Below are 27688 nucleotides of genomic sequence, written 5' to 3'. Positions count from 1 at the left end.
ATTGAGTAAAGCTACTGTTTAGTCCAACTGATTAATTAGTAAGGTGAGTAGGTGGCCTTGTGGTTAAAGCGTTCGCGCCTACGTATTAAGTAAGACCCGGGTTTGATCCCCTTCAAGTATACAATGTTGTGTGTTACCGGTACATTTGAGCTACGTACATAGGCATACACTGTATGGTGGTTGTATATAAGATTAATTCCGAAGGTCAAAGGACACCGCCCCCTGTACCCGTGAGGAACCGGGTTAGAATTGGTCTTCAGCAAACAATACTTGTAGTTAGAGGCGACAAACGTAGTCAGGCTCATTTAGTTGGTTGACACGTGTCATACTAAGAAAGTGAAATCCCAAATATGACATATGTTACGTGTCATGGTGTTCCAACCGCGGAAATTGATGTTCATGATGTTAATCACTGGATTGTCTAGCCCCGTCTTGAAATGACCGCCGGCATATGGCTGGAATACATCTGAGTGATGCTTAAATAAACATCCAACAAACCACATCCTCTTCTGGTTAAAAGATATTTTTTCCATCTAAATCCAAATCCAAATTAGTCTCTAAATATGATATTATGATAGGCGTGAAACTTGAAGTGTTAATTCTTACCGTGATTAATGCGATCCCGTTTACTGTTATAGCCTTAGTTCCACGTGAAACATGCATGTATGCCCAATTCTACAAATGTTTGGTGTAATGCTATTCCAGATGTCAGCCACTTCCAGAAACTGAAGGAAGAACAGTGTCATGATTTCGACTTCCACTGGAATTCAGAGCCCCTCTCTATAGGTAAGGCGATAAATAAGATAATGACCACGAGCACCTGATTTCATCACCAACTTTTCCGTGGTTAATTCACTAAAAGTTGAAAACCTGTTTTACTCATGGACAAAATAATCTCCTTAACGACGAGTTATTCTCTTGCACTGAAGTTTCATGTTTAAAATTGTTTCATTGTTTATAAAACCACATATCACATTAAAGATTTATCAGTTTGAGCACTACAACACACATACGCAATGCAAATGCGGTGGGATATTATTGGTAACATGTCTATGTAAAGCCAGGTTTGACTGAATAATAAAAACAATAATGTCTAACTTTTCTTGGTTACGTTCATGAATTGGAAATGGGATAGACGGGTGGTTAAAACGATCGTTCGTCACCCCAAAGACCCCATTTCCCACATGGATACATTGTGTGAAGCTCATTTCTGGTTCCCCCTTCGGGACAATGGCTTGAATGTTGCCAGGGATAACCTACAACAGGGATAGGTCACTTGCTTGCTTTCTTTACCGTTTGTATTTATTTGCCTCGGCCTGTCCCAAAGCACACTGTGGCTTGGTTCGTTCCCAGGACAACTGCGGCTGAGTTTAACTTTACTTCAGTCAGTTTATTGCATCAGTCGGGATTTTCCAATGAATGAATGAAAGAATGATGGCAAGAATTAAGAGCAAGAATTATATGTGAACGGATGAAAAAATATATAGGAAAAGATCAAAAGAAAGAAATACGTATGTGAATGAATAAAAGAATAAATAATACACCACGGCCATCCCTCCCCAAACTTGTTAAAGAACGCAAAACTGTCGCTTGAACCACGAAGACTCTAACAGGTAGATTATTCCTGCTAGAACACATGTGTTATTGTAAGAATCTAATTGAGACATTAGCAATTAATTTAATTATCTTATTGAATGTGGGGAATGACATGGGCATTAACAGAATGTTAACTGACCATGTCAGACACCCCTGAAGAACAGAAGGTTTTTAACCTATCACAGAGCTGTGTAACCATCTATCTAGTTTTGTCAAATGCTAAGACCAGCAGGAAGGGAAGGCGACTTAGAACACCCAAGCACCACAAGCATCAGTAGCAGATCAGACCAGTTGGCGATGTGTCATATTTTTCACATCAAATACACCCTAACATATTTTTTTCTGAAAGCATAAACCTATCACAGTTACTTGCAAACACCTTTCACCAAAATGGCCGATTTCCCCCTTAAAATTCAAAGGTGTATTTGAAAGAAGGTTTCAGCGCAATAACTAGAAACACTCTAAAAACGAACTGCAGTATTTCAATGGCGATATGTCAAACTTTTCACACACCTCAACTATACTCTAACAAAAATTTTTAAAGTCATAAAACTATCACCATTACTTGCAAACACGTTTCAACCAAAAGTATATTTCCCTTGTGGAAATCCGCTATTGAAAATACACCGGGCTCAATTTTAAAAAATAAGCTGGCGTATTAATGGTTACACTGGTCACGAGCCGACCAGTGGGATACGCTAACGACAATTCCACCTGTTGGAGTTTCCCTGATACTGCAGCGTCAAAGTAAACTCATTCACTCATTACATTCATATACAAAATATACGTCGATGGTTGCTGAATATATCTGTAACATGAAGCATCCTTTGAATCGATGAAGCTGATGCATATTTGAGCAACGCTTTAGGAGCATTCTTAACTCTGTGTAATAAATTTACAAATGCGTATTATTTTCAGTTTGTGCCTTTCCGTATATAATGGCCTTCACCCCTGACACTATTGAAATCCGCCTCATCATCAACGGAAATCTCGTTCATACCATGACCATGCCGGACCTCACGCTCATAACATCAAAGGTATGCACAATTGTTTGTTTGTTGAACGCCGTATAATCCAGTGATTTGACGTCACGAACATCAGTCTACGCAATTGTGATACGTTGACAGGCTTCAAACAAGTCATTGAGAATGATTACCCGATTCCACTACGGACATTTATAGGCGGATTCGGAGGGGTGGGGTGTGGGGGTGTTGGTTAATGCCACTGATACTTAAATAGCATATTGCCTTTTATATTATTACGTATGAGCATTGCCATCGATTCCCTTGCGAACTACCACGGATTATTAGCGTGTTACCAGAAAAAAACAAAGTAATATTGATACATGCACTGATGCATCATCACGAATGCTCTTTTTTATTGTAACGTATGCTATAGTTTACTAACACGAATGCTACACACTAGAACTGGGGATGTTTTACAATATTGTGACGAGTAGTATCGAAAACTGCAACGAATACCATGCCAGACACAAATACTATATCGTACTAAAATATTTCTTCTGTTTCAGTGTGATATCTACTTTGCCTCGTCGGCGGCTATGACGAATACACCGACAGAGAAGTGTAGAGAGAAGGAGAATTCCTTCTCCCCTCCACCTTCTCCTTCTTGTGAGTCTTCTTAATGGTCACATTAAGATTAAACAGGGTGATGGAGTAGCTCAGTGGTTAAAGCTTTCGCTTATTACTCGATAACCCGATTTAGATTCTCCACATGGGTACATTGTGTGAAGCCCATTTCTAGTGTTCCCGGGTGTTATATTGCTGGACTCATCCACTCAAAGATAGACAAGAAATTGAATAATTTTTATCGTGCTTGGAATGTACAATGCCAGAAGCGACCGTATAATCCTTGATTTTGCCCGTATAGAATATGATCAAAGAAGAACGAACTTCCTTAAATTTAGATGTGATTGTGTTCATATGGTGGAATTTTCAATTAAATCTCACGATGATTACTTGATAAATACGGAAATATTTCAAGGTATTCTAACATAAGGCTACATTGAAGATAACATATTTACTGAGCTAAAGCCGCTAAGAACCCTGCAACATTTTCATATAGCGCTTGCATTCAGCGAAACGTCCACACATAAACTTCCTTAGAATATTTACGATCTCTTATTCGTTTTATTCAGTATAGTTAATATCGAACACGTGCTTCACGGTAGATAATGCAGTATATTAAAACATGTAATGGATTTATGCATGGGACGATATTGCTATCAAACAATGGTTGCCACTCCTAATGCATGTGGTTTATCATGGGACTACTTAATCACATGAGAAGACATATCACAGATCTGGTGACATGTTTCTTGTATGAATATGGCGTCTCTCGCGTCGACGAAAGGTTTACGAGATTACGTGATGAACAAGCGGTGGGTTAGCCTAGTCATTAAAGCGCTCGTCCATCACGTCTAAAGCACGGGTTCGATTCCCCACATTTGTACAATGTGTGAAGCCCATGTTTTGGTGTTCCTTGCCGTGATATTGCTGGGATATTGCAAAAATCGGTGTAAAACTAAACTCACTCACATGATGAAACAAATATTTTCACTGCCAACGTGCTCGATCATAGCTTCTCAAACAATTGCAGCGAAGACCGGCCCTGCGATGAACATCTATAAGATCCCGTTGACCTGTCTGGCTGGACAGATGACCACTGATCGCGTAGTGACCGCCACGACAACACCTCAACAATCCACGCTTCTGGCCCCTATCGTCAGCAATGGTGAACGCTCTCCTGGCATTCCCAAACGAAGTCCACTTATCCGAACGAAAAGGCAACATTCAAGTCTACCGTCGGAGAAAGTGAGCATTGGCCTTCATGTTGTACTTGGATCATACATTTAAAGTAGTTAGGATGATTCACTATTGCAGACATTGATCGTTAAACCGTGTTCTTATAAAGGCGATCTATTTCGCATATTGACTCATTACACAATGAGGCATTATATATCCAATTATTCCTCTCGAAAGAATGACCATAATGGTAAGGTAACATTCGATAACCTAAGGGTGGGTTAAATGGAGTTGTAACACGGCCTTTATGGTGATTTACATTGCTACATGTATTAGTCTTTTAACACGGTTTTATAAAAAAAACAAACAAACTTGTCTGTCATGCTGTCAACAAGTACGGCAAAACGTGTTGAAAATATAATCTTTTTCCAAGTGTATTAACACAGTTTTTGAATAGCCCTTGCAATAACGCTATTCAAAAAGAGCTTCCCTTATTTTAATAACACTATTCTGAAAGGGCTTCCCCTATTGTAATTGCACTATTCTGAAAGAGCTTTCCTTATTGTAATAACTACTCCCCTTTGTAATAACAAGCTGAAAAAGCTTTCGTCAGTGTTATAACACAGCACTGAAGTAGCCTTTCCCAATGTAAAAACACAGTTCTGAACTAGCTTCACCCAGTGTTATAACACAGCTCTTAAATAACCTTTTCCATTGTAATAGCACATTGACATAACTTACCCCAGTGTGCACTGAAATAAGTTTCTTCTTATTAAAAGATGGTTTTGTAATATATCCCTCCAGTTGTGATGAAACAAAGACTTGATGCAATATTGAAGTGCAGCATGCTTATCTCTCTGTGCAGGAGAAGGACCGTCATGACTCGTCCAGCTCAGATTCGGGGATCACCATCTTGCGGGCTAGTGAGTTTAGTCCACCTTCAAGTCCCTTTGCCTGTGCCCACACGTCTGTAGACTACTCTGAGCCTGAAACGGACCTGCTGTGAGAGGAAATAGATATCGTGCCATATATTTCAGAAATGGGAGTGCCCGGCAGCTGGTGATGCCAAGGACGGACATGTACAACACGAACTGGAAATATACACGATGTCAAATGAAATGTACAGCGCAGTGTTAGGATCGTATGTTGTTATGACTGTTTCAGTTTGCATGCGAAAGCATGTACATGACATGCGTGGCTGTGAAAGTGGGTGATACGTGTATGAAATGGCGTTTTAGGATTTATTAACAAGAGAAACGGTTCATTCTCATTTTCATGTAACATGCTGAAATAACAGGTTGTGGTTCTTGGTTCCGAACCGTAATGTCCTTACTCGGATACACATTTAACAAATTTGGTAAGCCAAAACAATGCAAAGATGTGAAACGTGGCAGTTGAACCTGTTCGGAGAAGGTGTCGATTTGAAGGGCTTGAGATGTGCCTCTCTAGAGCAAGACAGTGATTGTGAAGGGACGGCCATTATGGCATGCTTAAAAGATTTGGAAAGGTATGAAATGTGCTTTTCCTGAGCACGTTATTGATTTGAAGGGCATGCGATGTGCTTTTCTGGATCAAGAAAGTGATCTGAAGGGCAGTAGATCTGCTTCTTTGGAGAAAGATGCTTACCTTGAGGCTCGAGATGCTCATCTCTGAATTAAAGCACAAACGAGAAAGATACGTGAGTGATCTCTGGTTTTCTGAAAGTGTTTTTCATAAGGAGTGATGTCTCTGAGACACGGCAACAAGTCACCTAGGAGAACGACAAAGACCTTTCTACATGACATTTGATCTTTCCTTACTTACAGATACAGAAAGTCTTCTTGTTTGTGACTTACATGATTCTTGGTGATGTGATTGTCTGTTGTATGGATTTGAAATATGGTACCATCTTCCACAATTCGAGATAACTCAGCATCTCCTGGGCACATTAAGGTATACGACCACACCTTCCGTTGACGATCGGCAGGACTAGAGGTGGATAAATCCAAACAAAGTCAGTCCGATTCCCTAACTCCTGGAAAGCTCTTTACCGACATCGGAACACATGTAACAAGTGTTACTTCATTCCTGCATTCGTTAATCCGTGAATGTGATCATCTGCTCACCTGATCTCAGAAGGAAAGATATCGTCCTCATAAACAGAGTTCGTTGCGTTTTGTGGTAATGGATATCAGGATATATCTCTGCTGAGACCAGTGTCCCTATACCACCATGCCATCAAACTAAACACTGGCTACCAAGAAGACATTCGATAACAAAAAGACATCAGGACTTAATGGAATGGTACCGTTTCTGTAGTGGGTTGAAAGAGGCAGGTCTCTACGATTTTGTGTGCAGGAAAGACTGTGTCTACGAACAGAACAATGTCCATCTTTCATAACAGTAAGCAAGTAATCAACACAGAAAAACAAAACTTCTGATGGCAATGAATCCATCAGTCTCCACTCATAATGATAATTGTCTGAATATGCCTACAGCGTTACACCAGTATTTCTTCTGTTTCTGTTGCATAATATATATTCACCAATGTACAAATGGCTGTATTTTGAAACTGACCGTTTCCAGATGGCATTAATGTTTCAAAATGTTAGTCACTGAATACCAAACTGATGTTGATGGACAGCCCGTGGTAATGGTACATATTACAGGGAAGTGCTGAATCACTGTCACATCAGTTACTGCAACTACCACTGCTGCTGCCACTACTACTCCTCCTACTGCTACTACTACCATCACTACTACTACTACTACTACTACTACTACTACAACTACTACTACAACTACTACTGATGATGATCATAACAATATGACGTCTACTTCAGCTATGATACACTGACTACTACTTCAGATACTACTACACTGACAACTACTATCACCACATCATAAACTTCTGTATTTCATTTTCATAATAATTTTATTCAGTTGTCATTATTTTAAACCAAACCCTGAGAAGTCAAACACTGTTTCCTGTCCTCACCGTTAGTTGTTTTGGAGCGTCTGCCGAATAGTCTGTTTACAAGGTGTGGTTATTTAGCGCTCCTGGTCTTACTAGTGTCAGTAACATCACAAGGGATACATCATAGTGCAATATATGCCATGAACCTTAGCTTAGCTCCCGTTGACTCTGTGTTGTTTTGCTAGTACTGCCTCGCCGATCACTGAACTCTACATTTTGATTAGTGAAATAGACGCGCGCACACACACACATACACACACACGAAAGGATCGCATGCCAAAATTGGATAAAAATGCATGAATCTGTGTATGATATCAACTCGTAAGTGTTACCTAACACGGCCCTGCTTCTAGTAAATGACCACAACTTTCTGGCCAGAGGCTTACTACCTACCTGTACACTGACTTGTCTAGCTGTCAATGTTTACTTACTAATGTGACACACTCCACGTGGGCAATGATGCCGACTCACATGTTCACTTTTGAGATTTCTGACTGAAACGACAAGGAATGGTTATCTACTATATTACGTCGTCACGATGTCATGATAACTACCTTGAACGAATTCCTTGAATGCATATTCGTTTTTGTGAAATGTTAAAGGTGTCCCGTCTTTAAATTCATTTTCCAGAGAACTATTTTGCGAAGGGAAATTGAGATTTGACGTCATTTTCCGAAACACGAAAACCCGCTGCCACAGGGGCCAGAGTATATATCATTCTGGAGTGACGATGTGTTAACGGTGAAAGTCATACATCAATTGGGTGTTTAATATACTGCTGATTTATTCTCATTTAGGCCATTAAGTGTAATAAATCATAGTTAATCGTTGTTGTTGTTACACAGATACCAATACCATCCTGAGATACAGATACCGCTTGTACCTATTGTGTATCATGAGGTATGGTTAACAAGGTTTGGGATGTGTTATTTGTAATTGAGATGATATAAGCGTGTTAATATCATGTTTCACAATTGTAGTAACAATATTTGATCACCCTTCATTCTAGTTTTGCCTGCACATCACATGTTCGGAACAGATCTACAGCTGCCACGTTTTGTCTGGGCACTGGGCGGGGCTCGGGGCTGCAACAAGGAATGTCAAGTTTCAGGGAATTTGCGAACGAAGTTAATTTGATACGGCTGAGTGTTCGTATGTTTTTTTTAAATATATGAGTACTTTAGCAAGTATTCCGAGATTTCAGCTCCGTTCAAAGGCAATAGCTGTATAAACCTCTCGTATACTCTTTGTCCTCAACCATATGTATTGCAATGTTCTGTGGTCCACCCAGACACCTGGTCTTGTCAGTCATGGTCATGTTATTTAGTTTGTCCTGTCCATTTGTTCTGGTTGGTTTCTGACCATTTGGAATCAAAATATGGGGGAGGGTGGCACTCATGATCCAGTTGTGTTAGGTAGCCAAAGGCCCTTGGTCGTGTGTGGATCATTGGTAATCGTTTCCAGTCAGCATTCGTAGGTTACATCTCACTGGTTAAAGCGTTTTTCTTTGGTGAAGCTGGATCGAGTGATTGTTGTTTCCAATTCAAGAATCGCGAGGATGTAAATAGGTTGTACCAAAATGGTTGAAGCATTTCATTGGTGAATTTCAATCCAGTGATTGTTGTTTCCTATCCAACATTCGTCACGATGTATCTTGGTTACACCAAAGTAGTTAAAGTCACGACAGAAACATCCACGATGTCCACTGCACGAGCAAGAAACCAATGACTCTGGTTTCAAAACCTTGTTTCGCCTCAACAGTGGGATTAGGTAATGTAACATGGTTGACGGACTTGCATCAGTTTGGACATCCCACATTCCTTACCAAGCTGACACGCTGTCATACGACTTGAATACTGTTCACGGATGGTGGGGTAGCCTAGTGGTTAAAGCGTTCGCTCATCACCCTTGAGACTCAGGTTCGATTCTCTGCATGGGTACAATACGTGAAGCCCATTTCTGGTGTTCCCTGGGTTGATATTGCTTGAATATTGCAAAATGTGACGTAGAACCCTACTAACTTAATGGATATAGTTCAAAGCTGCTTCAACCCCTTAATAATTATAAACATTGTTATGTATAAACATGTGTGAAATGATATTGGGTTTACGTTTGTGACATTGTTCTTGTTTTATTGTACGTGAAGGGTTAGTGTTGAATCTGAACATCACAGTCAAGGGTTTCTATTTGAACACGATTTTAGCTCAAAGCACACTGTGTTTGTTGAAAGTATGCACTGTGGCAAAACTGTTGCAATGATTAATAATACAAATACATTGTTTTGTGTTCGTTTGTACAATACGCAGAACTTCAGTTGTGATTCAAACCGATATCACTTCAATTGTTTTCTGCAGTACGTTTTGTGCATGTGAAAATTCAAATGCATAGATAAAAGTGGGATAACGTAATTAACACGGTTGAAATGTGTGAGTACTTATAATAAGTGTTTTGTAAGATTCTGACTATTTTAACATATTTGGAAAGAATATGGGGCACGTTTGTAACCGATGACCCTGTTAGAACCGATTAGGGTTTCAGCTTAAAGGCACCATACATGAACACATGGGTTTCACAAACGTTTTAAACGGCTAACACCTGTAACAGTTCGAGCTTAACTCGATGCTGACACACCTCACAATATCAGGAATGCCGATTGAAACGTTGTTAAACTCAACTCATTCACAGTTAAACATACTGAACAGCAAAAGAAGGGTAGGTTTCGAAAATGTGAAATCTCATAAAAAGTAAGGGTTCATGTTTATGTCTTCTATATAAAACCTTGACGAACTTGCCATAGTTTCCTTTGCTGCTCAATAGACGTTCTGTTTAATGCGCAGAATATTATCATAGAAACCTAACGTATCCGAGCTCATTCAAACATATATGTAATCGATAAAAAGTATTTTCCCACAGCATTCGTTACGCCAAAAACTCCATCTATAGTCACTATGAGACTAGAAAAGGCTTTTGTTCCTATGATGTCCCTGTATCTGTGCCTGTGTGTATCTAGCATGATGGACACGTTGTTGGATGTGCGTTTTGTATATGTAACCGTTTCAAAGTGTTCATATCTATATTTCTGCTGACAGATGTTGATGTCCTCGCAGTACAATGCCTGAATAACATGGTACCAGATAGTATTTGTTGGTGTGGGGTACCAACCAACTCCCATTCTGAAAATACTAGACCAACATCAAAAATGAAATATTGAAGTAAATGACAAAGATAAAGAAGTGACCTTGACCTTCCCAATGTATTATATTTATTGTTTGTCTAAGGATTTGTATCCGAAAGACATAATCATATAGGAATTATATAAGATATATGTTTGTTTTTTCTAAAACAAATAATCAAACTCGTGTTTTATTGACATAATATATATGCCGTTTATTGCAGGGACGTGTTTCCATAAAACAAAGACACGGCATTTATGTTGTTTGCAGGATTTAATTGAGCTAATGTTCATGGTGGACATTGATTTACAACTAAGCTTTCTAAACATTAGCTCCTGTACATGAAAATCAGAGCCTCGTTTCCAATTTAAGAATCTGTTGTTGGGTCACACGCGAGCTCAAATATCTTATGGAAATCCTTGAATATGTTTTCTGAATGTACGAAGGTGTCTCCTTGAAGTTTACCTGGTTTGTTGGGAACCATTCTCGAGTCTGTTAAAGCTCACGTTCCAAAGAGATAGATCTGTGATCAACACTCACTGCTTCAGTGTACCTGTTTTGTCATCGCGGTGAGAACGTATTCTAGTCGTCATGGTTTCAGGTTATTTCGTACGTATTTGTTGAAAATGCTTATTTATTGTTTATACTGAGATAATATGTCAACAATAATAAGAATTATAAAAGTGTTGATAATTTTATTACATAAATTCAGGAACTGACCGTGAGAGCATCACGACACGATCGCGTTACAATTTGAAAGCTGCGTGGCAGGTATTGTAAAGGATGTTTGAGTTCTGTGTAATTATTGTAATTACCAAATCACGGGACGTTTTTATATTTTTCGTCAATTACTTTTTTAAGATAAAAAAATATATTTTCAAAATATGCGATCATCTTCATAAATGTTGAATATCCGGGAATAGAATATTTAGATATTTGTAACAGTTAAGTATGTTCCTCTTGCATAGGTCCTGTACTATATAATCCCACTGGGGGTGCTCAAATCAGTGGATATATAGACTGAAAAGTGTAATAAATATTACATAGAAATTCATATACAAATGGTGCAATAACGCTCATCTAAAGAACATGTAGCATGGTGTAAAAATGATTTGTTATAATAGCATGCCTACGCTTGAGTGGCTGAACTGTCAATCACATGTACATTTCACTTCGTGTCGATAAACGGTGTTTATTAAGCGTGATATGTGACAAGCAATCAGCATGTTTATATCGTGTTTATCGACCCGTTCACATGCACATCGAGTCATTATCGCTGTAAATGTTTCCACATAGAGAAATTTATATTTTCAACATTCCATGTTGTTGTATATACGCAAACCCGTTCGTTATGGACACAATTCTATTTTACACCAACTTGTTTATACAACAGAAATAAAAACAGTCTGAAAAAGAGGGGTTTGGCTTGTGTTATATTTCAAAAGAAATAAGAGTGTGGATCCCCCAAAGAAGGGATGCATGTGAATGAGTGTATGTGATACCCTGGTTTGAACTCCCGATGCCTTCAGTAACCCATGCCTGTTGAAAGAGGCGACTAACGGGATCGAGTAACCAAATGTCCGCGTAGATTGATACTCATGCCGTTGATCACTTGGTTGCCTGATCCACACCGCCACCATAACAGGACTGCAGCGTTAAACAAGAAACTAACCAATAACTGTATATGGTCTTAACCGTCATGGACATGTTTCAGTTTACAGATAAATATCTTGTACTAGGAAATTAAAGCATTAGGGAAAGTTCATCAATGCTATTGTCTGTACTATAAACCCGACAATTCCGAGCATTTTCCTGCTCCTTTAAATGAATGGACACCCGGTGGTGGATAGCTATACAGGTACATGTCATGAGATAACATTTGTTAGGTTTTGTTTTCAATTAAGGCTTCAGTAACATTCCTTCTATTCCTGGCGACAGTCTGTAATTAATGAAGTATGTCCTAAGTATTAGCCTACATTAAATGAAAAAGATACAATAATGTTTTACAGGTATAACCTCAAATTTCAACAACCCAAGTTTACCACTGCTCGAGTCTCATAACGGTAATGAGGTCGTTGGCAATAAGGCGAGGATAATTCATCATGAAAGTAACAATCGCATGACCTTGGTTCCAGAATCCTTAAAAGGTTATTTGGAGGAAAAAATGTTGACAAATCATCTGTCATGACATATATGATCCTCCAATGACAGAGTGATTAGTGTGCAACGTATACGGGTAAATCCTAGTTTATCATTACGTGGCCAATGTTTTTCCTTGGAATATGAGGTATCTTGGTACAAAGCACTAATGACGACGGTTATTTAAAATTATGAGTGCTCCAGCGTGTCTGTTTGTCATGTCACATGTCCATAAATTATAGGAAGTTCTGACTTAGATACATGATTTCAAGAGTTTTCGCATAAATGAAGCTTTGTCGTTTCACTGTTCGTTTCTTCACCTATAGTTTCAGTTGTATCTGCATATAAATTTATTAAACATTTGGCGATTTAGTGTTTTCACCACGGACGGAATGTCGATAATCACTGTCATGTAGAGCGTTTTGTTTTTCTGTCTGATCTGTGATCAGTGTCTGTCTCAGTGTCTGAGATAAGTGACGCATCCTTTAATTTTACCAAAATTTACAAGTTTTTTAGATATGAACTTTGGTAGATATGAAGCTTATAAAATCTGCAAACGCTTGCAGATATAAAGTTTACAAAATCTGTAAAACTAGTGTATGGTTTACCTTGCTCCAATGAAAAGAGTTTCAATAAACTACATGTTTTGATATGTCTCACACATTTCACAAATATTCCAAATGAAACAGAAAGGTGAAGAATTTGAAATTTGTATTTTTTCTAGCATTTAAAGAATATTGAACATTGTTACTATTTCCACCACTGACTCAAAGTCTTCAGGGAATATATGCACATTTACACAGCGTGAACAATTTGAACATGATCGTATAAAAAAAACTAGCGAACAGTTATAACACACGTGCTCAGCGAGAAGATGTGGGTAACATCCGCAATATTCTATCACAAAACTACAATAAGGAGTCGACTGAAACAAAATGTTTCAAGCAATAGTCTTATTCATGTAGAGGCAATGGGACATGGTAAAATGTTCGCTCAAGAGTCCGGATCCCGGTGTCGATTTTCTTCAAGGTTAAAAGTGGATCCAAATATGAGTATTGTTTGCATGGCACCTTTACGTAAGTGTGATTGATGTCTGTAGTCATCGTGAATCAATGTACCATTGTGCTGTAGCTGCAAAAATATTCACAGCGACATTAAAACCCAACTTCACCTCTCCTTCGTGTGACAAACAAACGCATATGAATGCCCCCTGGCGCAGTCCTATATCTTGCGTCTTAACTTTTCCCATGTGGATCCTGACCCATCACGCTTGCCCAAAAGACACTGCGACACTACGCTACACAGCTGCGGCAAGCTGTCCTTGCTACTACACAACAGTACATACATTACAAGCTCTAAACCCTAACCAGCCAATCAATAGTCAATAATGAGAATGCTTAGTTAGTTTTGCGACAACCAAGCAACATATTACACAGCACTAAACGTTGAACAGTCATTCCATGAATTAGAACGACATCTGAATTCATACTCTTGTAATGAGAAGGGTCAAACCAGCACCTCCATATCAAAGCCACGCGTCATGCCCTGTCAGCCTAAACCCAGACCATAGCTCCACCTACAGGTGAACACACCCACCATATATTTCATTATTCACTCTTGTCTAAGCGTCACACTTCTATATAAGTGACACACGAGAGTAATGGCGATTAATGACCTTGTTGACATCCCGAGTCTCAGCTGATACAACTCAATCAAAAGACATTACATATGTTATAAATACACGGCTATGCCATTCATCATACGTGACTGGTCCAAGCACATAACTACGAGATTGTTGTAACTCAAAAGACTTTATGGCCTAAGCGTCAGATGCAGGATTATCACAGCCTGATCGGCAACAAGTGAGAGATGGCGGCCATGGTCGTCCATTTCGTAAGTATATTTATATTTCCAAACTTCATTTCACAAGACGTGTACACCTTTTGACAAGTACTTTGTCATCTCTTGATTTCATCTGCATTTATTTAACACAACATTTTCCTTCGGTACCAGCTGCAGCTTCATTGGATTGTTTAAGCGTCGGTTCAAACGATGGAGAATGACATAAGGTTTTGAAGGATACCATGTCGGGAGATATATCCTCCAGATATTTAAGCATAATAAGTGTCATGCTTTAATGACTGACTTGTCAATGCCGTTCAAAGTTGAATGCAGTCATGTGGACCGCTACTATATTTGCATAACTATACGTATAAAGTTAAAATCGAAATATTTTACTGTAATGTCCGACTTCAAGTAAAATGGTTTGGTGTTTGAAAGAGTTACTAATCTCAACCAGTGTCTTCGTTACGCTTGAATGAGGTGAAACAAGCCAAGCTTTAACAACGGAGCTTCTTCTAAGGATACACCCAGTTGTTTATGCATGTTTTGTGCACGAATCATTTGTTTTCTGTGTACAACACTGGACTACGAGGGCGAGGGTGTAAGTGAGTATGCTTTACGTCGCTTTTAGCGATATTCCAGCAACATCACGACTGAGACATCAGTAATCTGCTTCACACATTGCACAAATGTGGGGAATCGAACCCGGGTCTTCATCGTCACAAGAGAACGTTGTACGTGGGGTCACCACCCCACAGGTATACGAGTGACTATTGTACTATGCATAACAATATATGACATATGACATATGACAAGCATGTACGTGTTCTACAAACAAACTATTCCGACAGACTCTTGGGCATTGTTCTTGATATATTGGTAGACTAAGTACAGCATATGTATGTTCATACGCACACATGCAAGCATACGCACGCATTTACACACTGGTCTAGTATGGCGTCCACACAGTGCTATGTTGCTTATCCTTTTTATTTCAAATTTCTTATGACACTTTCACACATACCTTTTCGTTTTGTCCCACAGATTCCGTTTCCGTATGAAATATAATATCTCATACGAATACCTGATAACCCTTTTAAACCGCTGTTAAAGAGTATCCGTTTGTTTAGGCGTATGAAATACTAGGACATACACAGTACTTCAATGCAGTTCTACAGAAAATAGCGTGTTGCGTGCAAATATGCTGATATAACCAATTTTGAGTGAAAGGTCAATAGCACAGAGAACTTCCACGACAATTTCTGCGTCTGATCTTTCCCAAACATAGAAATCCATAACATGGAGTAGAATCAATATATTTCTATATGATGTTAACTTGAACATAACCTCATGCCAAGATCGGGGCTGCGGGGTAGCCTAATGGTTAATGCATCTTCTCGTCACGTCGGATATCCGTGTTCAATTTCACACACGGGTACACAGTCTGAGGCACATTTCTGGTGCCCTTTGCCGTGATATTGTAGGGGTATTGGTAAAAGCCGCGCAGAATTAAACTCACTCACTCACTCACTCACTCACTCACTCACTCACTCACTCATATCAAGCCCGCGAGTTAGAAATGATTTGTGTGATGACGTGCTGTCAACCAAACCACCCTGTTCCACACAGCGACTTTAGCGGTGAGATAACTCCAATACTGTAACATTCTTAGTGCTCTGTGGGCTGAGTCCCCTTCCTGAAGACGTTCGTAGCGTTACGACAGTCGTAAGTCTAAATTTAAGTATGATACTTACGATCACCCTAACGCTTCCATCGCGTTGAGGATTCCCGTCGCATCCTCTTAAGCATAGGTAAATGGGGATCTGTTGTGGGGTAGGGACCCTCAAGTCGGAGTATAACGTTTTGTCTAAATAGATATATGCAATGTTGCAATGGACATTATACGTTATACATACATAAGGCACGGGGATTCAGTTGTATTCTTCTTTAAGGAAAGGTGAAAAAGCAAAGCCCCTTTTTTATCCAGGTATGACGTTATATAATATTTAGGTATTACGTAAACTTTCCGTGTCAAAACGAAACAAACCCGTTGCTTTTTAAGACATCATCCTTCACTGAGGTTTTTGCATATAGATAACATCGTCCGAATGCATATACATGACAGTGTATCCTGGAAATGACCCTCCTCAGTGACCTAGTGGAAGGTAATCACGTGACCACGATTAATTCAGTACGTAGAACCCAAGCTAACACCTCCCTATAACACTTTTTATTCTACTCCATAATCTACAAGGTACGTCTTTATGTCCAGATCGGTCGCCTCTAGTAGACTAGTGGTTCAAGCGTTCACTCATCACACCGAAGGTCTGGGTTCGATTCCCCACAAGGATACAATGTTTGAAGCCCATTACTGATGTGATCCACCGAGATATTGCTGGAATATTGCTAAATTCTGCTAAAACGTACCTTATTCATTCTCTCTGTAGGGCATTTCTAACATTCGTACGATATCGTTCCATGGATTCACTTGTAGGTGGAAAAAGGGATACATGCGAGATCGAATGTTCTAGAGCTTTGTTCATAAATGCCAATTTTCCAACGCCAGAACGAATGTAAACTGAATATATGGTTCCATGTGACGGATTATAATTGAACATTTAATAGTGCGTGTTCGACTCCAAAATCCACCCTGGTTATGCTTGGTTTGTAGGTACCATGCCTACGCTCACGGTTTTCTAAAACTTGTAAGTAATTGTTACTAATGTTAACTTCCGCCATTCAAGGCATCAGCGAAGTAACAAACAGGTTTTAGGACCGAAGTGTTTAACGTATATTTCCGTGTTGTTGTTTCATGAGGTGAACAATTGATTTGCCTGTGCCTGTGTTTGGAATGATTCATACCCTTAAGTTTACAGTGTAGACAGAATCGGCAAATGGACTCTCAGTAGAGATATAGTATGATTATGAATCTTTTCTTAGCTTTCTATTTGAGATTAGCCTGGAACGCTCAGAAAAATTAAACATTTTCCGCTTTGACATTCTAAACCGGAATATTCTACATGGAATTACATATGTTTGCCAGTTTAAGAACAGGAGTGGTTTCGTTATCAATAAACTGGAGGCTGGAGAATGTTTAAGGTGTATTTTCTATAACCTGACATATTACGTCAAGAGGCATGACTTGTTCAACTAATCTTACGCTACAAATATACCTTACATGTTCCTGTCACAGAGACATTTGTCATGTTTTCATGTTAATTTCAATATGACCCAGAGTCCTAGACAGTGGAATCCAGAGTATGCGCTATAGGCTGGTCGCTCCTTCTGTATTTAGTTAAAGGAACATTACATGACGATTGTATTATTGTTTAATGAGGTGTAGGTTCCGGGTAACAGGACAACCTGACAACGTGTCTGGAATTCTAGGAGCAGGTGGTATGGAGACACCCTGACGAAATAGAACAACGAAACGTAGAATACTGCCATTCTAGCAAATATGTTTATAGAAATAATGCTACCCTTGTAATATTTCTGCAATTAGGCAAAAAGAAAATACTGTTCTTCAAATAAGCATGTTTCATACATACAATAACTGCATGATTGTATCCACTGCTAAGTTGTGGTCTCCTCATACATTTGACCGTCCAACAGATGCAGTATTTAAAACCAGTATTTAATGTCACACGCCAAGGCGCCTGCGTAAAAATTAACTCTTGACAAGCGACATTACACATTGAGCTTATGCATGGGGTTGACATGAATAGCAACGACTTTTTCCTGTCAGTGGAACTTTTCGCCCAACTCAGCTATATTCTAGCTGTCTGGCAGCGGTCTATAAATAATCAAGTTTGGTCCAGACAAGCCAGTGTTCAACATCATGAACATCAATTTACGCAATTGGAATACGGTACTATGTGCCATCCAAGTCAACGAAAATGACCACCCGTTAATCGGCTCTTACCAGATGAATGGATTACTGATGATCTTCACGGGTGCGTTGCAACTGTACTTTACCAAGCAAGTGACCCATATATGGGCAAGACAATTAATCACGATAACCGGATCCTTTTACGACAAGGGCACCTAACTCTTAGTACTTGTAAACCATTCGTATAGATACGTCAAACCAAATTATGTATCATTTAGGCAACAGTTAAAACTTCCGTGAAGTAAATGTCATTATACGTGGGTTTCCTGACTGAGCGTTAAGATCATCAATCTGTTGAGACAAGCATGGCTTCTATTGACACATTCGATGGTCAATAAAATATTTATGGCGAGAAACTACAATCTATCATTCTATCAAAGTAGAAATAGCCAAAGGGACACTACAAATATGACTATTTTTGTCACGAACACACATTTGAATGTCAAGGAATCACATTGTTATTCACTAGACATGTACAGTTGTTACCTGTCATCTCTCACACATTTGGCTTGAGACTCGTGCTTTTATTACTCCTTTCTCTCACTGCAAAACCGAAACAGTGCACGTCAAACGGATAAAAATGAAAACAAACTTATATGAAACATTGTATCAAAGTCCGTTAAATATCCCACAAATTAAGTCTGAATGCGTTGTTTTCAGTGGCTTCTCTGAGAAAGGAATTTGCATTGGCGTTTTGGGTTGGCTTCAGGACCCGGTCGTTGTGTGGGTGGTGGGTGGGGTGGGGTGGGATAGGGTGGGGTGTTTGCCCTTGGATCCAGGCGTCTGAAGCTTTTCTCTCCCTTGGGGTTGGAAAATAGTTGTGATTATGTGTCCTTTTTCACCCTTTTCTGGTTTTGCAGCATACATGTCAAAGGTAAGAATAATTAAACTCGTCAGCCTTCGTTGTTTTACATGAGACATGGAGACGAGGCAGGATGACTGACGTTTCTCTAAGACAGTGTCAATCATAACATTTCCGCAACTTCTCACAGAGACAGCGTTTCAGTATCCGTCACCATGTCTCGCATATTTCTGGATAATCGGATGTAGGTACACTGAGTACGATATGGACATGTTACATGAGTGGATGAGTGAGTTAAGTTTCACGCCGCAGTAAACTTCAGCAATATGTCATCTATATGTCGGCGGTCTGTAAATGATCAGGCCAGGACCGGTATATCCAGTGATCAACATCATGAACATCGCTCTACGAAACAGAGACACAATTACATGTCTCAACCAAGTCTGCGAGCCTGACCACCCGATCTCATTAGCCGTGTCTTACGACTGAAGGTCAGTTCTAATCTGGATGTTCACGGGTTGTTATAAAATTAATTGTTTACATATTTTCAAATACATAAGGGTAACATAAACGTATTTGCGTGTGTACTCAACTACAATCCCAAAACACTTTAAACAGCTGAGATGACATCAGTGAGGCATATTCAACAACGTCCATGTATATGAGGTCGGTGAACACGACAAATGGGGTTCACAGAGATGAAACTATTATTAATGAACGGATATTTCCCAAAAGAGGCGGGATGGTAGGGTTGTCTGGTGGTTAAAGTTAATCGATTTCCCACATTGGTACAATGAATACTGCTAAGCAGCGTGCAACTGGCCCACTCGCTTACTTACCAGAGACATAACAATTTGTTATTTTTGACGACGTGAGTGAGGGTTCCAGGATATTCCCCAAAGTACCATATGTTCTAATATGTGAGTTCTGTTTGAGATCCTTGGAAATCCGGGATAGAACTGATCTTTAGTAACCCATACGGGGATCGGGTGGTCAGACTCGCTGACACATGTCATGATATCCCAATTACATATTTCGATGCCTATGTTGTTGATCACCGGGTTGTCTGGTTCAGACTCGATCCATGACAGACCTCAGATTATTGCTGCGTGAGCGCAAAATTAAACTCACTCTCTCACTATGTGCTTTAATCACTGATTACTCATTGCATTATCGAGTATCACAGGCATCTTAATCTGATGTTGTTGTTTGTTCCAGATGTGGACTATCCTGTTCATCCTTGTAACAGAGTTGTGGGAGATATCCCCCTCCCCTCCTCCTGTGGCCCAAGGACTGATTAGGAGTCCACCTCTCCTAACTGGGGATACCATAGCGCTTGGCAGATATGATCAACACGAACGACAGAACGCCATTCTCAAAAGGGATAGACCTGACATGGAGAACTTCAAGACCATGCGTTTGTCACAATCTCATCGTCAGAAAAGGAAATATACGATGACATATTCTCCTGTGCCGCATGCGAAGATCCCAAGTGTACAATTACTTGAAAAGGTACCTGCAGCTCTGAGGCCTCTACGGAAACGTCCAACCCAAAGTAAAACCAGGAAAGATGGTACGGAAGGATCTCGCATATTAGCTCCAGGAAGGTCTGTACAGCAAATTGCAGAAGCGTCCAGGATGAAATATGAAAAACACAAACCTTTGATTGTTATCAAAGAAACCAAACCTGTCCCCCTTCCTAAGCAAAACGTGAACAGAAAAGAATCTCACAAATACCATTTTAAAACATTATTGACCAGTATAATGGAGATATCTAAAGCCCTGGACAATATAGCCAAGGTGTTACGAAATGCTAAACAACGTTTAAATGGAACTGATGAAATCGACCGTCTATTAAATAAGTACATTGGCATTATTCTCTCTGCATATGCACAACCACAAAGCCTGTCGACCCTTTACATGCCAAAGAGGCATGGGCCTTACAAGCACGTTAAGAGGCGAGCAATAGGGGACCACACACCAATCACTCTAAAAGACGCACTGGCGTATATGATATCTGTATCGGAGAGAGAAAAGGGTCACATTCCTATGAATTTTACTCCCTACCAGAAAATAATGGCAAAATATGCCATAAAACAAAAACAAATGCGGTCCATTTTGGCGTTCATAGTGAACCCCTATTTGCTTCGACCCACCAAACCTTTGCCAAAGGCAAAACCATCAAACCACATCCGGGCTCAGACAAAACCAAGTCCTCCTGTGTTGACGCCATCAAGAAGCACACAGGCATCTGAACGTTTTCGAAATCAATTAGTCTCTTTTGGTAATCCCAGTCTGACTACTAGTCAGCATGCAAACATGAGGCATCTTGTAAATCGTGGACCTTTAGCAGCTCCTACACCATCAGCTAAGGCAAATCAGAATCAAGGTCCCTCTGCTACAAGTGACAGTATTAATGAACAAACGCAACGTCCTTCACCGTCCGCGGCCGTACAGTCATCATCTGCCACACAACCTAAACGTACCATCCAGCCCAGGAGTGCTCAACGCCCACAGGCTAATGGCGGAACAAGGCAGTTTCCTCAAGGCCAGACGAGTCAAACTCGGAGTTCCAATGGCCAGATCAGATGGCAGCCGAGTGGCCAAACACGATCTGCTGATCAAGTAACTTCCACCAAAAGACAAGTAGACAATCAGAGAACCTCTCTTCGTCCTACCGTTCAGACGAAACCGTCACAAAATTCAAACAGACAACGTATTGGAACTGGACAGAGCATTTCAGCGTCGCAATTAAATCGTCAAACCCTAAATACCAGAAATTCTGTGAGTTCATCAATAAGTGGCCAGAGAACAGAACTTGCCTCTCCAGCAAGTCGGGTTGTAACTTCTTCTGGTCAGACCAGCCATAAAAGAAACGCTAATATACAACCAAGCGGCCTTGCATCCAGCAACAGCCAACATTCGAACCAGATAGGGCTAAACCTTCAGATGAATAAACCTAGAACATTAAACCGTAACGATCCCCTTCTGCAGTCTGACACCCTTCGGAGGACCGCTGAGTTTAAACCACAGACTACGCTTCAGTCTAATCAACAGAAACAATCCCCTGGCAACTCCATCCGACAACCTAATCTTCCTTCCCAACAAACACATATGCGCCTCAATTCTGTCCCGGAACATCATAAAGAATCGAATCCACGTAAACAGTTACCAAATGTCCACTCACGACAAAACCCTTCAAATCAGCGTCAAACACCTGCTCATACACAAGCATCGAGTAAGTTACGTCAGTTTGATACACTCAAACCCGGAACTCAAAAACAACCAATTAGAAACGTGGAACTTCGGCAACGCAAACTAGGCAATCAGGGAGGACAGAACAAGGATCCATCACAAGTTTTTGTCAACAAGCGGGTACGGTCAAATCCTCCTCTGGAAACGGTTCTCATTCGAAATCACCATCCGAAAAATGGTAAGAAAGTTGATATTTCAATCGCGCTAGATGGACAAAGTGGTCTTTCCCTTACAATGAAAAATCCTTCACAGCCTACGACCTTTATTCGTGGAACAGCCACATAGTGTCGAAGCATCCTATAACACATAAACCTTTCTTCAACCACAGCACTGGATCCAAAACGCCGAAAGCATATTCCAGTCTATGGTGTAGAAGGAGCAAGTTTTGCTCAACTGTTTTGCTTGAGCGCTTCGTATTCATAAATAACAATTACGGGCAAACTGAACTGAACTGAACTGAACTGAAATTCCTGTACACATTCCTAACTATTTTTATATCCAGCATCAGTACATATACAAATGAAGGGAATTCAGAATTATTGAATTATGGAACATTTCAATTATTTATGATGTTGCCGCAACGCATGGGTATCAGTTCAAACTGAAGTTCGTCATCAACATAAAGGCGTTCTTCATCGATGTACCCTGATTTACAACGACTGTGCGCCATCACCTCGCCACTAACTGAACTGTTCATCGAGTTCAAACCAACATGATACACAAAATCAAACATCGTGCAGCCATTACCTTCTTTCCTGTGAATGATATATTTTCTTTAAATGAATAATCATTTTTATTTGAGTTTGAAAACCTTGAAATAAAAATATTCTAAATTGAACTATTGATTTGTTTTAAGCAGATAGATTCAGATAGATTCATCACAACGGATAGAAGCGACAAAACCGTATTCCTATTCTTGAGAAAATCTTGAGTCGATTGTAGATTTCTGACTACATCGTGACCAGATATTTGTTTGTAAGCAAGTCGGGTCTGAACCAGACAATCCAGTGATTTCCAACATGCGATACGATAACAGAGCATGCATTTGAGAATCACAAGGAAATAGTGTTGACCTCACGTGTTCGCGAAAATGTGAGCATATCCTGCCCTGTCGGTGGCGCCCGCCATAATTATGTAATAAATCTAGATACTTGTTCACTTGAACCAATTAAGGAACAATTATTGGAATATTGTTCGAATTAAAAGTTGACTACTGGATAGTTGAAATCATCCCTTTTGTCATACTCGTTAAACGAAGTGGAGAGTTTTTTGTCACTCTGAATCTTTATGCATAGATCACACCAGTTGAGGCGGCCTCGTATGTCTCCTTAATTTCAGGGTCAGGTGGGTGAATCAGTGGAAGGGAAATTTCATGGTTATTCAACGATATGAAATCATCAATGCATTGGAAACTTATGTTACACTTACCATGTTTTGATTTTGACAACCCAAGCAGAAATTCTCATTGATATGTACAAAGAAACAGATCCACTTAGAGGGGAGGTAGGACATGCCTTCTCTTCACGGTTACTGCCAAATTTCACAAAGACGTTATCAATGAGAAACTCCAGCATGTCCTACATTGTTGTCTAATTTACTTTCACTTTTGAAACCTGTGAACATCACCTGTGTTCACCACGTTTGTTTACAAAGGTCACATAAAACTTTTTCCTTACGTTTGCTTTGGTACATTGTGGCATACCACATGAAATGTTAAAAATATTGACAGAACTGAATGCGGTCACTAACTACAGTTTCACCAGTCCAGTAACCGCATCGCATTCCTACCACCCCTAAATGAAGCCCAAAATGACGCAAGGTAAGATTTTGGCATCCATTATAACTATTATACAGAATTTAAAAGACAAAGCGGTTGTACCGTGCACGGGTAGATGTTGTGCAATGCTCAGCAACAACAGGCTTGAAAAGAATAATTATATGTTCGAATCACAACTGAAGTTTATCTTGATCCTGCCGGTGCTAACTGGTTTCACCGAATTAAGTCTCAGACCGGCAACACGTCGGGCTTTCTGCGCACAACAACCTAGCATCGAGTGGGATTGTATTCACTCACTCATATGCATTGGGTGACTGACTTCGTGAGGTTAGTTTTACGCCGCACTCAGCAATAGTCCACCTATGTGTCGGTCTGCAAATAATGGAGTCAGGACCAAACCCCACCCCGTTAGTAGCCTCTTACAAGCACGGGTTACAGGAGACCAATTCTTCTCGGATCTTCCTGGTTAAGCATCATGCAGGTTCATACTTGCGTACACACACCCACACACACCCACACACACCCACCCACCCACACACACACACACACACACACACACACACACACTCACACACACACACACACTCACACACACACACTCACTCACACACTCACACACACTCTCACACACACACACTCTCTCACACACACACACACTCTCACACACACACTCACACTCACACACACTCACACACACACACACTCTCTCACACACACACACTCTCTCACACACACACACACTCTCACACACACACTCACACTCACACACACTCACACACACACACACTCTCTCACACACACACACACACACACACACACACACACATCCTCATCTATGCTCAACCGTACTGCTTACACTAGTTGATCTTCCAAATAGGTTAATTATGTCAATGTATTTATGAACAATGAATGAAATGTGAACTGAAGGAAAACCAAAGTTTAGAGTTTATTTGGTTGTACACAAAATAGCGAGGTTGACCACATTATAAATATCAAATATTTGCTTTACATTTTATAATTCGTAGTTGTTTCTATTTTCAAATATATGGATGCTTTACATTCTTTAATTACCTACCGATTCATTTCAATTGATACAACTTTTACGGGTGTTCTGGAGATTCACAACTTGTGTAAGAATGAAACTTGATCCTGGCCTGTTTGTGGTGGTCCTTTCCTTCAAATGTCGTGTCATTCAGAGTTGGTCTAATGCTGATTCCGGCATGTGGCCATGTAGATAGACGTGACTACCTCATTGCCTGACCTTCAATGCCAACCATTCCAAATTGGTGCTGGGAGGTCGAACCTTGGGGGTTAATTGTACCTGTCCTTGGAGGTGGCACCGGGTTTACACTGGTTATTTGAAATAATGGTCTTTGTGGAGCCTGAGGAATAGTGGACACACCAAATGCTCCATCTGAAGATCGTTGTCCTACACCATTAAATGTAAATCCTGGTCTGGATTGCACAGGGGCACTTTGTACAACTGTGGCTGGCTGACTTTGGGCTTGCACTCTTCTGAAACCCGAATTCGACGGTACTGAAACCTGCTGAGAAGATTCAGGACCTCTTTGCTGTATCGGTGGATACTCCGGGTATTGTTGCCTGTACAACCTTGAAGTTAAAGTGTTGTATGCAGGTTGTTGGTGTATGTTTTGATATCTTTGAGGGTACATCCTGTAGGGGTAGCGTTGTCTTGGACGAATAAGACGTCGCCTTTGAAGCGTGTAAGGATTACTCATTCGATTACGGTATGGTATTTGGGGAAATCGAATTTGTGGCTGTACATTTTGTGGGTCAACAGCTGGTTGTTCACGTGGGGAAACTGGTACCCTTCTGTTGATCCGTTCAGGTTGGCTAGTTCCAAACTGAGAATTAACTCCTGATCTTTGGCTTGTTTCAACCCTTGGTGGATAACCTTGAGGATATGGTGAAGATGCGGGAACTACGTTCTGTTGTTCTTGGTAAGGTACAACTCGTAGTAATTGGCCTTGGGGTGTTCTGAGATAGGTAACAGATTGTGGAATCTGAACCAAATTATTTTGGCTATTGATGGTATTTACGCGTTGATTCATGTTTGGTTCCGAGTTTGTGGATATGTGCTGTAAAGGATTAGATATAACTGTCCGTGTCTGTTCTCTACCAGAGCTTTGCTGTCCCAGGGGACCCTCTATGCGCCCTATCCCTGGCACAGCACTGCTTGGCATGTTGTTTGCTTGTATATCTTCACCAAAAAGTGGTTGAAATGTATCAAGGTTAGATTCAGGGGGTTGCCCCACACTAAAACCTTGAAAACCGCTGGGATTTCCTGAAGCCTGTTGTTGAGGTATTACAAGTGGTGGTCCTCTATTAATGTTTGCCTCGTTTCGGGTAGTTCCTTCTGGTGACCCAATGGTATGCTGTTGGGCGGGAACGTGGTTGGCAAATAGCTGTGGGTTGAATTGAGGAAATTGTTGTTCAAGTTCTGCATTGCGAATTACGTATTGCTTATTAGACAATACACTGCCATCACTTCCATCGGATTGTAGTCGTGACGAAGGCGTTGAACCATTTGTTAAAACTGATGGTGTAAGAAGCTGTCCGGAATTTGTTAATGTGCCTGTAGCTGATGTCTGTAAAGGCGTCCCACCTCCATTAACACTGTTCACTGTATTAGAATTGGAGATGGCACCTGTGTTCAGAGTGTTTCTTGCACTGTTGAATAAGCCTGACAATACAACCGTGTCCGTAGCTGTACTGACAGTGTTATTTGAATTATTGTTTTCAGAACCAGAAAATGAATTTAAATACGCAGATCCCACATTTCCCGCATTTAGCTGAGTAAGTAAATTAGAAATAGATTCCAGGTCTTGACTAGATGTCGTCTCCGGTGTTCTAAACACATCCCCAGGAAGCATCGATGTCACGGCTGGTTCTGGTTCAGCTACAGTTAGAGTATTCGCTTTCGTTGCAAGGTATGTCTGCAGAACATTAATTGCATCACGAACATAGTCAGGATGGATGGAAGAAGTTGTGTTTGAAGAACCATGGACAGGAACGGGAGCATCTGTGGTCACAGGCTGACTGTCAGACGCACTTGCTAAAGACGAAGCGAGAGTTTGAAAGTCCGAGGCTGGTATGTGTCCAGGTTCTGTGTTTGTATCTGATTCTGGAGATAATCGATCGTTTAGCAATAATCCAAATCCTGCAGTCAAGGTCGGCACTATCCCTATAATAGCTATACATCTCCAGACAGCAACCTGAAATAGAAAACATGCATTATTATATCTTCATGTTTATGTTACATCGATACCATCGATTTGGGATAAACAATATCTTGGTCCCCAAGGCATGATCTGTCAAAATGTGACAACCACTGCATAATTTACTAATGTATGCGCTGACAACAATTCTTGAGTATGTTATTATTGTTTAATGGTCGATTCCTTTCTAATCAAAGCTAACAGAAGCCATTCCCTGGTCTAACTGCATCATAAACACGTGGTTTACAATCAGGT

At 40.3% G+C, this 27688-nt stretch overlaps 2 protein-coding genes across 3 annotated transcripts in view; both read left to right on the top strand.

Moving 5' to 3' along the window:
• LOC137273683 (GTPase-activating Rap/Ran-GAP domain-like protein 3) overlaps positions 1–11906 on the top strand; it is a 105399-nt gene extending 93493 nt beyond the window's left edge. The window contains exons 24-28 of one of the 2 annotated variants that reach the window (XM_067806480.1): positions 706–786; positions 2515–2633; positions 3128–3227; positions 4216–4430; positions 5227–11906. In XM_067806480.1, the coding sequence (XP_067662581.1) occupies positions 706–786; positions 2515–2633; positions 3128–3227; positions 4216–4430; positions 5227–5367 (656 nt within the window). In that variant the 3' untranslated portion in view covers positions 5368–11906. Of the gene's footprint in view, positions 1–705; positions 787–2514; positions 2634–3127; positions 3228–4215; positions 4431–5205 lie in introns of both variants that reach the window. The other variant, XM_067806479.1, reaches the window with a different exon arrangement.
• A 2482-nt stretch (positions 11907–14388) lies between these two features.
• On the top strand, positions 14389–23255 carry LOC137272525 (micronuclear linker histone polyprotein-like). The gene is made up of 2 exons (XM_067804914.1): positions 14389–14522; positions 20381–23255. The coding sequence occupies exons 1-2, from the start codon at positions 14499–14501 to the stop codon at positions 22700–22702; spliced, it is 2346 nt and encodes a 781-aa protein (XP_067661015.1). The 5' UTR covers positions 14389–14498; the 3' UTR covers positions 22703–23255.
• The last annotated feature ends 4433 nt before the right edge of the window (positions 23256–27688 follow it).

The sequence above is a fragment of the Haliotis asinina genome, chromosome 2 (assembly GCF_037392515.1).
Source record: "Haliotis asinina isolate JCU_RB_2024 chromosome 2, JCU_Hal_asi_v2, whole genome shotgun sequence".
Taxonomy (NCBI): domain Eukaryota; kingdom Metazoa; phylum Mollusca; class Gastropoda; order Lepetellida; family Haliotidae; genus Haliotis; species Haliotis asinina.
Note: the sequence above shows the minus strand (reverse complement) of the source record. Positions and strands in the feature narration are given on the sequence as shown.